The sequence below is a fragment of the Fusarium fujikuroi genome, chromosome FFUJ_chr10, assembly GCF_900079805.1.
Source record: "Fusarium fujikuroi IMI 58289 draft genome, chromosome FFUJ_chr10".
Lineage (NCBI taxonomy): Eukaryota > Fungi > Ascomycota > Sordariomycetes > Hypocreales > Nectriaceae > Fusarium > Fusarium fujikuroi.
Window position 1 is genome coordinate 1,064,323 of NC_036631.1, and position 13,802 is coordinate 1,078,124.

A 13,802-nucleotide genomic window follows, 5' to 3' on the forward strand; every position below is an offset into this window, starting at 1 on the left:
ACCTTAACCAGGACAAACACCCCGCAATCAATAAGCTGTTTGTGTGAGAGTACCTCGCCCAGGCACTTAAAAAGGTACTCACTAGAGTGACACCGATTGGTGCAAATGCCTTTTTATGTATTGTGCTCCCTCAAACGTCGATGTCAGTTTCCATATGGGCTGTTTCATTTGGTGGCGGCCCAAACACCAGCCCTACCTTATCGTAGATCTCAACCAACACAATTTGGAGGCTGTCCCATTCCACTCATGTCGTGAGCTTCGCATAACTGCACGAATGGAACCCCTAGGAACCCATCTCCAATCCTTCCTAAGTTCCAGGATTCAGGCCTCGGTGACAAACGATAATCGTTTACCGTTAAGCGCCACCTTCAGCCACTGTCAACGGCGATCTCAGAAACCTTGGTGGTGGAGTGGCTAACAGTGCTGTAAGTTTAGTGGGCCATAGGGGCTCTGTTAGCATCCAGCCAAACGCTGCCCACCATTGCCAACATATTAGTTCAGTCCAGCAACTGCGTCTAGACTGGCATACACGTTGCACCATCGCTGAATATCTGACTCTAGAAGATTGAAATCGGCAAGATTAAGGGCAATGAATTCGTCAGAGAGCGGGACCGGGAGGCCCATTGGGATTTGCAGGCTCTTCCATCGCAGGAGCGCAACATCGCAGCTTGGCGATCGCTGCATGGCCATGGGAAGATTACTGGCATCTATACGATGAACCGGACTGAGCAAGGGCGATGGCGGCAAACAGAGAACTTATGAGTGCAACCAGCCTTTCCGTCACAATTTGCGAAGCAAGCGAGATTCAGGTAAGCGCTCACAGCGCAGTCACTATGTAGGTCCTATCTGATCGTATCTCGGCAACCTGGATCAAACGGTTCTGTGGACTTTTCGTCTTTTAATTTGCCTTTCACATCATCTGTCGGGTACCACTCAAAATTATGTCCCATCTAGCACTAACAACCAGAGGTCGGAATTCTATGGCTTTCTTCCCCAGATGAAGTAGACAGGAAGATACAGATGGATAGAGGGATTTCGGAGCTCCCCTTTGGCCTTCGCCATTAGGACTTGGGTTTCCTCTTTGCCCCATCCAAGGACCTTTTCCAGAAGCATTGGTGTGTAAGAGTCGATGGCTGCACATGATTGAACAACCTGGCATTTGCCTACTTCCTTCAGGACAGGATCTTTAGGCCAGGCACCAATTGGAATCTGCCTCATGATCAGCTAACGACTTGTTTTCTCGTCAGGTATAATGCTCACCTTTCGAACCTCTTCGTAGACATCCACGAAGCCCGCCTTTATCACCTTATCTTTCCAGTTCATGGCGCAGTCGATAGGCTTTCCGAATTTGTTGCTGCTGTCGCGTACTGCTTCAGCCCAGACCTCTGCATTCACGGCCTTCTTGATCGAGTCATCGTCTGACATGAAGAACCCACGCTGGGCTTGAAGTTCGAGATAACCACCGCCGTTGAGGTTCTCGAACGCACGATCAAAGAACTGCTGCTCGTTGCCGATGCACCCTTCAAGCTCTCGGGCGTGGATGTAGTCGAACGGCTTCTTGTATACCCACGGGTCTTCAAAGTCGTCGACTTCAAAAGCGCAGTTGGCGGGAACCCTGCATAGAAATATGAGTCTGGGCAAAGTTAAAGACACGATGCTCATGACTCACCAGTCAGGCTGTATGGGGCTCAGGTCTGTCCCAACTACTTCGGCTGAAGGGTGCTCGCTTTCCTGAAGTTAGCAATGGGGCTTCAACTAGTCACCAAGAGGCTATAACCTACTCTGCAAAATCGATAGCCCAGATTCCAGTACCTGTGCCCAGATCAAGGACCCGTTGGGGTTTGTCGATTGGGGCTGTATGAAGCTTCCCCGCAAGAAGAAGACTGTAGATATGGTGAACCAGGTCCATGCGGCTCTGCTCTTCGTCATCGTTTGGCTACGGTGTGTGGTTAGTCGGCTTGCACTTGAACTTTGGATGGGCGAGAAGACTTGCCACCAAGTATGCTCCTTCGTGAAATGCATGATATCGACGGCCATGCTGCTGAGCTGTTAGGCTACCAACTACTCAGGAATCATGCATGCCGTACCTCATATCTACATAATCTTAGTAAGAAATACAGTTGACTTCGAATTATGGCCTCTTACCTATAGCTAAAGATGCTTGATTTGAGAGATGTCATGTAACTGGAAGAACCCTCTCTGCACTGATTGTCAGCATAGAAATCACGGGCTATCCGTCGTTATGACCGACCCGAGGTCTAACGTAGAATCAGTATCTCCGCCATCGTCCTACCCTTAATCAGCATGTTTTTCTATCCATAGTGTTGAGTATGGTACCTCTGCTTCTAGTACGCCAGGTACATCATGAGGCCTTTCAGCACGTTCGGCTGTTGGTTGAACAGTTGGGGAAGCCATTTTGCTGACGATATAAATGCGCTGCAGGACACCTGCAACTCAACACTGGGACGCCCCCTCTTTATGATCTGTTCATGCTTGTGTGTAACTCAAGTGGTATCATATGCTGTATCCCCACTCGGCTAATATTCAGGATAGACGAGGCCAATTGGGATGGCCACCGTTTCCGCCTCCGTCTCCTGGGGCTACATCCTTGTCGATCACCCTTGGTTCCGGAGCGGCCCGCCGCTTGTCACTCTTCACACAAGGTAAACTGCCTTGACTGACAGCATAGGAGCGATGTAGTGCTGTGGCTACGACTATAGTCTCGAATGACCGATGAAGAGCTTTATTAGTACTGGAAAGCCCCAAAGCGCTTCTCCATAGCTCGTATGTATCTTCATGCATGTGTGATGTGGAGATGGTCGCAACCCTGTCTCATGAAGTTGTTGGTCGCACTGAAACCCATTTTTAATACGGATGCACTGCAACCTGCTCGGTATTAAACACCATAAAAGGAAGGCCTATTAGCCCTCGACACTTGATGCGATCCTGGCGAATTTCACATGTGATTGGCACACGATATGCAACGATCGCTGTTCATTCTATAGACAGCATCTTGGCAGCTTTTCGCAACAGTACATAGGGCCACAATTCACTTTGGCTGGGGGCCAATAGCAATCCGCCGACTGTTACGAAAAAATATCAGATATAGAACCGAGATATTGATGGGAATGTTTTTCCAAAGAAAAATGAATCAGCGGGATAGTGTCCGTCTGCACATCCCTCTGAGGAGGTAGGCCTAGTACTGCTGAGGCTGACAAAGGTTCGGAACCTCAATAAGGGTGAACAAATTAACTACAACCAGATCAAATGCAATTACCTAACATCATAGTTTGCAGTAGCACAGGAGAGCTTGTAGAGGTATCCAGCAGAGATTTATGTCTTGTGGAGTGTGGCTGAATCCGTAGCGTTAGCCCGCAGGTTGGTGACCCAACCATTCTCTGCTAAGCCACAACGCAGAGGATATAGGTCTTGACGACAGAATCACTGACACATACGACCATAGGTAGTGGAAAATACGGGATCCCGTCTGCTCTCCCATAGTCAAGCCACTAACCGGCAGATTAGTAGTTGGGTCGGTGACGACCAGCGAATCCCCGCTGTTGTATGTTTTTTGGTGTTTTCCATGTTATCTTTTTGCTGTTACACTGGACACAGTCTGTATCGCTTCTTGGAGGCTTCTGAAAGTCTGGCGTGGAAGTGTTACTGGGCTGTGCTGTGGTGGGCACTTGTATGGCTCCTCGAACCCGCTGTTACACGATGCACGATAAAGCTAAGGACGTGCATAACTCCAGAAGCCCCCAAAGAAGAACATTGTTAGAGGCCGTTTTTTGGTCTATGATAGATTTCATTAATGTTGAGATGGTAAACTGCGTGGGCTTCGATCTTGCAATTCACCAAAAATCTCTTGTTTGTGTGAGTAAGCTTTCAGGCTTCAAGACCTTGTATGTTTTTGTTACTGATTGCTACGCTACGGCCAAATATCAAGCCGAATTCATGTTCTCAAAGTCCCTACAAACACTACTCAAGCCCAAGTCAGTTTCGAAGACTGCCTTCTAGTCAACAAACTACCTCCATCTCACAACTTAGCAGAGGGACCAAGGCCCAGATCCTTGATGATGATATCTGCAGCCTTCTCACCAACAACAATAGCAGTGTTGTTCGTGTTCGCACCGACATTCTCAGGAGCAATACTCAAATCAGCCAACTTGAGACCCTTTGTACCATGTACATTCAGTCTCTCATCCACAACACCATTCTTGTCACGAGGTGCCATCCTGCAGGTAGAGATGGAGTGCCATGTCGTGGCAACATTCTGTCGAACCCAGTCCTCGATGGCCTTGTCATCTTCCGCTGAGTACTCGAGATCTGTGACATTATTGAGAGCCTCGTTGATCTCTACTGAAGCAGCCTTGGATCCTGCGGGCCATGCTGGGTGACCAGCAGCGATCTCACCACGATACATTTTTGTTCGACGCATGATCTCTCGGGACTTCTTGTAAGCCCAAATCTGCTTCTTCAAGTCAATGTCATGCTCGTCGCTGAGGAATCCAACATCGAAGTCAAGGGGGTCGTCGAGCCCAGCGCCAGTGATGTGAACGTGGCCGCGAGAGTATGGGTAAGCAGTGTAGTTGCCGACGGTAACATATTGCTCTTCAGGCACAGTCGAAGGATCTCCAAGGAAGCAAGAGATCATGCCCATTAGCATCAAAGGTCGATTGGGGTGATTCTTGAAGTCTCGGTCCCAAGCCTTCTGGAACTCAGGCCCAAGTGAAGCAACATCGGCTTCTGAAGGTCGGAGCTTAGAAGAGATATCAATCGCATTCCATCCCAACATGGAATCCTTTGACTTGATAAACTCTTGGCGCTTGTCAGGGTTCCTGAGAATTCTGTCGGCTGTTTCATGGGGTTGGAGATTAGTTCTGTAAGGATAGAGAATGAGGTTGTGATCCTGATACTCGTGACCAACACCAGGTAAGTCAACCTTTACGTCGACCCCAGCTTTCTTTAGGACTTCAGGGGCGCCAATGCCTGATCTCTCAAGCACGGGTGGTGTACCCAGAGCACCGCATGAAACAACGACCAGCTTCCGAGCCTTGACACTCAGCGTCGGATGTTGGGTTGGGGTAATTTGAGCTTGGAATGCTGGGTTGGGAGTGTACTCGACACCAACAGCTTTCTTGTCGTCATCAAGAAGAACACGGACAACCTTTGACTCCACGAGAACATGAAGGTTTGGATACTTCTTGTTGTCGATCTTGTTGTGAAGATAAGCCGTAGCAGTGTCTTGCCGACGTCCATCCTTGGAAACATATCGAAGCCATCGCTCAACACCATTGTTGGCGTCGAGAGTTTGCAAGTCGTGAATCTCTGGCCAGCCGACCTGAGACACACCATTGATGAAGTCGCTTTCTGGGTTCTTGGAACGGTATGTACCGTCAGAGATGTGAACCGGGCCGTTAAAGCCGTGGTGTTCCGGGTTACCTCGGCCATGGTATGTCTCAAGCTAGACTGAATTAGCAAAAGTGTCAGAATACCCCAGAGTAACTCAAAAAGCATACCTTCTTCAAAAACGGAAAGATCTCATCGGCAGACCATCCTGGTGACTTCCAAGAATCGAAATCTGCTCGCTGAGCACGTGTGTACATCATAAAATTGATCGACGAGCCTCCACCAAGCGTCCCACCGCAGGGAACGATGGACTCGCGTCCAGCCAGTTTGTCTGACTTGTTAGCCTTGTAGAACAGGGTGGTAGTGGATGTTGGCAGCAAGTGATCCAGGAAAAAGACAGGGTTCTCAATGCTCTCGACCCCACGGTTGTCTTGCCCGCCCTCAATCAGAAGGATAGACAGATTTGGATCAGCCTCCGCCAGACGCCCGGCAACGACACATGCTGCTGTTCCGCCTAGTTCACATAATTAGCAGTGTTGGTGGGTTAGCTAGTTAGGTACAGAACAAGCGTACCTCCAGCGATGATAACGTCGACTTCGGTAATGTCGCTAGCGAGTTTAGTATATAAACCCATGGTTAAGACTGGAGGATCCTTTAGGCAACGGGGTTACAAGGTCGGAAATGGGATTAGAAGAGGGTAGTGAGCGAGTCGTGCTTGGTGATTCAGAAAGAGAATGTCCCTCGTGAGGGGAAGTTATATATATATACCTGCAGCTCGTGTCACCATGATTATTCCTTGCGGACAGCCAGCCGCAGGACAACCCCGCGCGAGTCACCTGCAGGTCCTTCCAATATCTCAGCAACCCATCTCTGGACCCTTACAACCAGACTTTACTTGGGGTAGGACGTTTCAACCGGGGTTGTCCAGACGCCGATCTGGTCGGGTACGTTGCATTCATCTGGGGCAATCTGAGAATGGTAAGGTGAGTACCCCATATCTCCTAACTGGAATAAGGCTGGTGGGTAGAGGCAATGAGCTCCGGGCACCGGGCCGTGTCGAGAAATGAGCATTGAGTGGCTCATGAGGATTCTTGAGACTCCACTGGCTGTGCACCTTGGGGGTTGTTAGCTCAAGCCCATGGGTCACTTGAGCGGTCCAGACGCGGGAAAGTGCTTCGTTGTTCCTTGGATGCAACTCAGAGCTTGAATTGGAAAGGGAGCAAGCTGTAGCTAGTCCTGATTTGATCGCTACCTCGGTTGCTCGGTTACTCTTTGGATCAACAGTTCAGCTCTGGAAAACAATGAATTCAAGACTGGTGACGACTCAATTGACTTGTAGCTAGTCATTGTTCGCCACTTGAGCTGTAGCATCGCACAGCTAACCATTTCTAGCTCCTTGCACTAACAATTTCTTGTGTGCAACAAGCCCCGTTGTGCAGAGTGTCTCACCGGAGCTGCTCCACGAAGCTCACCGAGCCTATGCCGAGCTAGGGCAACCTGGTCGCAGATCATGTCGGCGAAAAAACCTTAGCTGCTGGGTCCGTTTGCATTTCTCCTTCATATCGCGCGCTTCAGAGTCGAGATATCCATTATTAATTAAGTACGTTATGCTAGTGATGTTTCGTTTCTATGACTCTAGGCCTTCTAATTTCTATAATCTCCGAGCCACGTTTTGTGGCGTATGTTCGCTATGCTTGGCAAGCAGAGAATGTCACCGAAGTGCCGTCTCCATCATCGACACAACTCCCCTCCGCCTCCGTCAGCCCTAGTGAATCAGGGATACGAGTAAGGGTCCTTCAGGTGCCGCGTTGAGGACTGCGAGCTGGCATCATCCTCGTCGTGCTTGGGCATGACTGTTACATGCGTCTGTGTGACCTTTGTGATACCCGCTGGCTGGGGTCTGTTTTCGCTGTCGGTTATCTGACCGCCTGCGTCGATGCGCACTTCCAAGTTTCTCGCCGTAGACGAGAACATGGCGCCCTTTCCTGTGCCACCTGTGCGATTGGAGTTGCCCGACTTCTTGTTCGTGACGGCGGCTCTGACTTTGGAGCGCAGATCGGTACCAGAGGGGTATGAGCTGTGATCTCCGGTCGCACGAACAACTCGCACGATAAGGGCGGAAATGTTCATCTCAATGTGAAGCTTGAGCATGTAGACAAGAGGGTGGAATTGCACGTAACTATGCGAGTCAGTCATTGAAGCCTAGCACCAGCCATTTGGATCGGCGACTTACATGAAACCATTGCCGATAGACATGCTGCCAATGAGAATAACGTCCAAACTCATGGATATAATAATCATGATAAGATTGTATCGCATCAGAGGCTGGTACTTGGTAAGACCATTGGCGATAAGCTTGATACGAATCAGGTAGACGAAGTAGCCGTGCAGTGTTGCGTCGATGACCAGGAAGAGACCCTTCTCAATGCGATCCCAAATGTAGTTGATATCATGGTAACGCTGGGAGATTTGCAGCTGAGAAGGAATCCAAATGCAAAAGACACTGATGTTGATGAGGCCAAGGGTAATGGCAGTTATCCATCGGATCTTGATGGCGTTTCGTCTGTCGACCATAAGGAGAGAAATTCGGTTGATGATGATTCCACAAATGCATTGAATTTGGACAACCCAGGCGCACACTAAGAGACCAGTCAGTTTCGTGTTCCTATAATGTTTGAAGGATGTATCGTACGGAGAACAAAGAATATCCAGAAGCTAAGAATTGCTGGTCAGTTCTATTGCCTACCAATTTGACGAGGGCGATAACATACCTGGGAGCAATGTAACCTCGGATAAAACACCACGACAAGACTCCAATCAACATCGAAGCCAACCATTCGGCCCAGATCATCCAGACGTAGGCCTTAGCCCGTCCTGTGCGCTTCCACTGATCCCATGTCTGCCTTCCCGCCTTTTGGCCCGCAAAGATTCCAACAGCGAGAGTAAAGCCCCAGATGATACTGGCGACCAATTGATCGGTAGTGCTGGGCTTCACGTATACGTAGTGATCCGGTATTAAGAAACCCGCCATTGTGAGATCGAATCAGGAAATATTCTCTAGAACAAAGAGAAACAAGCAAACAGCCAAGAAAGACGTGTAGACAGGGTTGCCACAGGAAGACGGCCTTTAAGCAAGAAAAAAGAATGGCAAATCCTTGCCAAGCCCCCGAAGTAGATCGGAATCTTGCATGATGGGGTTTTTAGAGGTTCCAGAAGCCCCGGCAGTCTGGTGAACAGACCGAGGTGGTGAACCCATAGATCTGCTAGATGGGCAAATGAGAAGAGCGCGCAGTGGCGGACCGCCGTTCGCTAGTGTTTTTAGGTGACGATGGCGTACAAGATTATTCTATACTAATAGATAGGGGCTCGTTTTTGTATGGCTAAGCGCCTATTCCGCGTAGGCGGCACGTGGATATTCGAGTCATTACAGCGGGCTTAGTTTGGGTTTCGGTTTTGCTAGTAGGGGGCTTCTTTGCCGTGCCAAGTTGGATGAGGGCTGTGAAAAGCGTTGAGACTCTAGAGGATGCTAATTTCTCTGGAGGTTTTGATGTCATTTACTTTGGGTACGAGGTGGAGCTTGGTAATTGAGCTGACAGAGAAGATGACTCTGAGGGGATACGAGGAGACACCAGCCTGCTTGGTAGGTTGCTTCTCCAGGCACTGTCGCAGTGTCGCATTAGAATGAACCTGATTCATTGAGAAAAACTTCGGGCAAAAGGCCAAGAGATATCTTGCAGTAGCATTGCTCCATGAATCGTAGGTTTGAAGCTCAGCGTTACAATCCGCCAATCTCCCGAGAGCCTGGATATTCAAGAGATGGATCTGAGTAGATCATGCCCCATGTGGGCTAGTCGTCGCCACCAATCGACCATCCCTGAAGGATGAACTGCTTAAAGTAGACAAGTCTGTCTGTGCTCAAGCTGGAGACTCACTGACTCGATCTTGTTGAGGCAAGCCTCAGGCCCTGGCTCTGGCTCTGCGTATGGGGACGGCACTCTCTGCCTATCCATGTCGCGTGGCAAAATGAAGCTAATTGATGAAGATTTTCTGTTAATTTCATCAATCGTGTCTCCGCTCGGGATGTGGAATTTCCGTGACTTGAGAGCAAAATGATCGCTAGGCCAGGGACAATTGAGTTGGTCGACGACATCCATGTGACCCCGCATTAATCTTTGGTCGCAGCGTTCCGTCGACGATCGAGCCCACGCAGGATGCAGGGTAGATTGAGGGGAAGGGGAAGACTCAATTGAAGCGTTGCCAACAAAACCGTCTTTTCGTAGTGATTGCCTTATCAGATCCATCTACAATCTTTCCAAGGTGGGAAACAATCTTCCAGTGATGCTTCATCTTGCATGATAAAAATGATGGTCATCTATGGAGGACGCTGGCTTGAGTGCTCAATCAACCTGAAACGACCATAGGGATGTAATCACAAATCTATTCCAACAAGCAGCGATGGTCGCGGAACGTTCACCAAGGCTTCATCCATCCAACTATCCGATCTGTGATGGCTTGTTGTCTTTCTCTGGCTACTTCTAGTTACAATTACTTACGTGAATGTAATTTTTTGCGCAGCTGTATCCTAGATTGGTCAGCCTGCATCCGCGTCTGTCAGGCTGGTGCAGAGTTGGAAACGACCTGTGCTGAGCCCGCGCGACACCAACAAACACGAAGCGCGCCACTACCGTCGCTGAAACCACAGCCTTGGCGACATCAACTCACAGAATAGATCTCGGGGTCTAATCGCTATCTCAGTGGCTTTGCGTTACTGTGCGTAAAATTGATCAAGAGGCACATTTGTAAAAGCGGAAGTATATTTTCTCAGTCTGATGCGTTATTTTCCACCGCCCGCTACCCAACATTCATCACCCATCAGTCTCACTGGCGTGCGAGATGGAACAACCCTTCACTTACTCGCCGCTCCCTTCGAACGGATGGTTCAGACTCCTGAGAATCCTCCCGTCGCATGATGAGGCATCCGATATCACCTGCGAGCTGCATCATAACGAGCTATCTACCTGCCCTCACTATGAAGCCATTTCATACACATGGGGCCATGAAGATGCGACGCAGCGACTGTTGGTAAACGGAACTGTTTTTAAAGTGCGACCCAATTTACATGCAGCGCTCAAGGCATTTCGAAAGCCTCATGAGGCAAAACTCATCTGGGTCGACGCCGTCTGCATCAATCAGCAAGATCAAGGGGAGAGGAATCGTCAAGTTCTCCAAATGAACCAAATTTACTCTCAAGCTCAAGCCGTCGACGTCTGGCTTGGGACTGCAGACACAACCTCTGACGCTGGTGTTACTTTCCTGAAGACCTTTTATACACTTGTCTTCCAGGACCCAAGCTATCAACAGTCTCCGTCGCGCGATGCACGCACGGCCACGATTTATCCAGATTCCACGCCCTTCCACGAGTTTTATGCGCCCATTCTAAAACTTCTCGATGACCCAGCAGCACTGACTGCATTCAATCATGCCGTAACATTACTCACCAACAGCTGGTGGAGAAGAATATGGACACTGCAAGAAAGCGTCCTATGCCCCAACGTAATCTGCTGGTCTGGCTCAAAAACGTTTCCTTTCGAATATCTCTTGGGCTTGTCCCATTTCTTATATCACCTAGTGAACCATGATGCTTATAAAGGTGCACTGACCCACAGAGACATGACTCTTGGTGCGCTGATGCTCGTCGAGTATCTGCGCAAAGACATGGTTGCTCACGGGAAAATCGGGTTGACAATGGCGCTCTACTCGACTTGGAATCGCGCGACTTCGGATCCGAGAGACAAGGTCATTGGCTTGTTGGGTATTATAAAGCCTCGCGATAGTCTCAAGCCAGAATATTCATGGCCAGTCGAGAAGGTGTATAGAGTGGCGATGAGAGCCGCGCTTGTCGAAGATGGCAACCTCAACTGCCTTGGCCTGATCTCCGAGAAAAAGGAGTCTCGAAACAAGAACCTTGCTTCTTGGGTCCCTGACCTCGAACTCCACTCCGAGCCATTCAGGGACTACATAACTTCGCTGTCCAAAGTCCTCAACAAATGGTCGATCTACAAGGCCTTTATGAGCCCAGAGGGATCTCCTCCATGCATAAAAACAGATGAGGATGACAGTGTGCTGATACTCAAGGGCTTTTGTCTTGATTCTGTCTCCATTGTTGGAACTCAAGCACCGGGCCCTGACTTTGAGAATGTTGGTGAAACAAGCCCTGGACACTGGAGGAGCTCGATGAGAGACGCGCTAAATCAATGGAGATCTTTGCTCCCACATAGCGATAGCTATGTAACAGGCGAAACTCAGGCTATGGCCTTCTGGAGAACAGTTCTGGTTGACTTGGACCAAGGCCGCCTAACCTCAACGAAAGGAGGCCGGCCCAAAAGACTGGACGAGAATGGTCTACAGGATCTGTTGCAACTCGAAACCCCAGAGGGGATGGAAGCCTTGCTAAGCATATGGGAGTCATGCCTTCGACCTATATACCGCCAACTTCGATTGATTGAGCAGTTCAATCGGCGTTTTTTCAGGACAGAAAAGGGTTACATGGGATTAGGTCCGCCTGATATCCAACCCGGCGACGCTATCTGCCTCCTGTTGGGCGGATCCGTGGCTCATGCGTTAAGGAGGAGTGAGCACGAGACCTGGATCTATATTGGCGAATGGTATGTGCCATCCTTCTATCCATTTTAGATCCCAGCTGCTAAAGTGTTGTAGCTATATCCATGGAATCATGAACGGAGAGGCCGCTGCTGGAGCAATTGAAGAAAAGACCGACTTCGCCGAGTATCGTGTTGTCTAATCAGAGGGAAATTGGCCGTACATCGTCTACTCTATCCGAAACAGTGAGAAGAATCAGGTACGTTACGTTTATTACAGTCCAGTAAACCTTGAAACTAGGCATATTGGTATCTCGGTCTAAGAATGGAACTTTTATTCATTTCGCTGGGGCGTATTCATAACATATGAGAGCCCAAATGCTCTCTTCCGCTGGGCTGCTTTCGGCCATCTCAGTGCCTCGCAAAGTCCACGCAGACGGTCGCCTGTATGGTTGATGGATGGGGAGACCAAAGAGGCTCTTGATTTTGAGTTAAGTCAAGCAGCGATGGCCTGCCTTGTCCGTTGGAGTCTCTGCACCTCCCCCACCAATTGGGTGATATAACCTCGCAGCACGTTAGCTTGATGCCTTGCCTCATCATGTAACCTCTGATCCATTTCCATTTGAATCAAATATCGGTTCATCATCTCGTTGTAGGCATGTTCTTCATCGTGCAGTAGGTCTAGATGCCGCTCAGCAATGTCCAACAATTCTTGCATTCTTGGCCGGTCAAAGTCTCTCCGTCCGATCAAGGCCATCATGAGAAACCTGACCCTTGACTTGGCCTGTAAAACATCGTCTTCTGGGCGTCGAGTTAAGGCAAACGCTTGCATGGCCCTCTCGGTTTTCCTAGGGCTGTTGCGTTGCAAAATCTCCTCTCTGTCCCGGAGCATGCCCCTCAAGAAATTGACTTGGTCATTGATGATATAAATTTTGCGCTGGATGTCGAACCAATTTAGTTCATCGATTTCGACGTCCACGGGCGGTATTCGAGGGGGGTTCATGACGGATGAGTTGTCGCAAGTTCTACTTTGGGAGATAACGCGTGTCTATGCTATAGTTAGGAATGATGTAGCAAAAGGTCGCATTTGGACGACTCAACTCCACATACCTTGTCTTGTCCAGTTCAGTTCCAAAGAACTATGTAGAACCGAGGTTCCAATTGTGGTATGAGATTTGAACGCGAAACCTGTGACTGGGCGTCTTGTCTTGTGAAATCTGCTGGCAACCCGGTAGAGTCTGATCAAGGATTGAGCGACGCGTCTTCGTTGTGGTAGGCAAGGCTTGAGCTCGGGCAGTGTTGAACTGAGTACGCGGAAGGGACCCGGGGAGTTTCGCCCAACAAGTTCGGCAGTGAAGAATGTGTATGTAATGTAGTTGTTGGTCGGCGCGTGAACAAGTATAGCATGAAGTAAATCGATGATGGTAAGCAGTGGAAATGAAAAGTCTGAAAAGCTTCGGAGATGAAAGACTCAAGAGACTTGGAGCTAAATTCGGCACGAATGCAGACGGGGCGAAAGAGAAGGAGGCTCCAAGATGTTTGCCAATCCCATTGCATGGTGTTAGGTGAAAGACGGAAGGAGGAGGAGGAGGAGGAGGAGACGTGAAGTTGAAGGTACAAAGGTGCACTTGCTTGTGGCTCAGAAATGTTCATGTACTTCAATTATTGCTCACATGATGAGCTTCGAGCAATGTCTGGGAAGGACTACATCTGCAGAAGAAAAAGCATCGAGGGGAACCATGCTCAAGAGTCAAAGCTCCCGGTACCAAGACAGCCAAGATGGCAAACCGACCACCAAAAGTACCAACACAAACAGCAGTAGTCCACGGCCTCCAGTCCACACCGACAATTCCT

General features: G+C 49.3%; 4 protein-coding genes and 1 non-coding gene; 2 read left to right on the forward strand and 3 right to left on the reverse strand.

The window, feature by feature from the left end:
• Positions 1–978: 978 nt before the first annotated feature.
• On the reverse strand, positions 979–2,415 carry FFUJ_10602 (LaeA-like methyltransferase family protein; the record flags this gene model as incomplete). XM_023569404.1 has 9 exons in its annotated part: positions 979–1,209; positions 1,261–1,615; positions 1,670–1,726; positions 1,782–1,936; positions 1,997–2,038; positions 2,088–2,094; positions 2,146–2,199; positions 2,252–2,289; positions 2,338–2,415. The coding sequence occupies 9 exons, from the start codon at positions 2,413–2,415 to the stop codon at positions 979–981; spliced, it is 1,017 nt and encodes a 338-aa protein (XP_023437211.1).
• A 1,038-nt stretch (positions 2,416–3,453) lies between these two features.
• Positions 3,454–3,569, forward strand: FFUJ_scaffold12.rrna5. The gene has a single exon (XR_002792853.1). It is a non-coding gene; the product is annotated as a ribosomal RNA (ribosomal RNA).
• Positions 3,570–4,036: 467 nt separating this feature from the next.
• Positions 4,037–5,983, reverse strand: FFUJ_10603 (related to alcohol oxidase; the record flags this gene model as incomplete). XM_023569405.1 has 3 exons in its annotated part: positions 4,037–5,464; positions 5,520–5,863; positions 5,923–5,983. 3 exons carry the CDS (start codon positions 5,981–5,983, stop codon positions 4,037–4,039), a joined length of 1,833 nt encoding a protein of 610 aa, XP_023436625.1.
• Positions 5,984–7,122: 1,139 nt separating this feature from the next.
• On the reverse strand, positions 7,123–8,380 carry FFUJ_10604 (uncharacterized protein; the record flags this gene model as incomplete). XM_023569406.1 has 3 exons in its annotated part: positions 7,123–7,528; positions 7,583–8,014; positions 8,121–8,380. The coding sequence occupies 3 exons, from the start codon at positions 8,378–8,380 to the stop codon at positions 7,123–7,125; spliced, it is 1,098 nt and encodes a 365-aa protein (XP_023436626.1).
• A 1,862-nt stretch (positions 8,381–10,242) lies between these two features.
• Positions 10,243–12,151, forward strand: FFUJ_10605 (related to heterokaryon incompatibility protein (het-6OR allele); the record flags this gene model as incomplete). XM_023569408.1 has 2 exons in its annotated part: positions 10,243–12,014; positions 12,067–12,151. The coding sequence occupies 2 exons, from the start codon at positions 10,243–10,245 to the stop codon at positions 12,149–12,151; spliced, it is 1,857 nt and encodes a 618-aa protein (XP_023436627.1).
• Between the last annotated feature and the right edge of the window lie 1,651 nt (positions 12,152–13,802).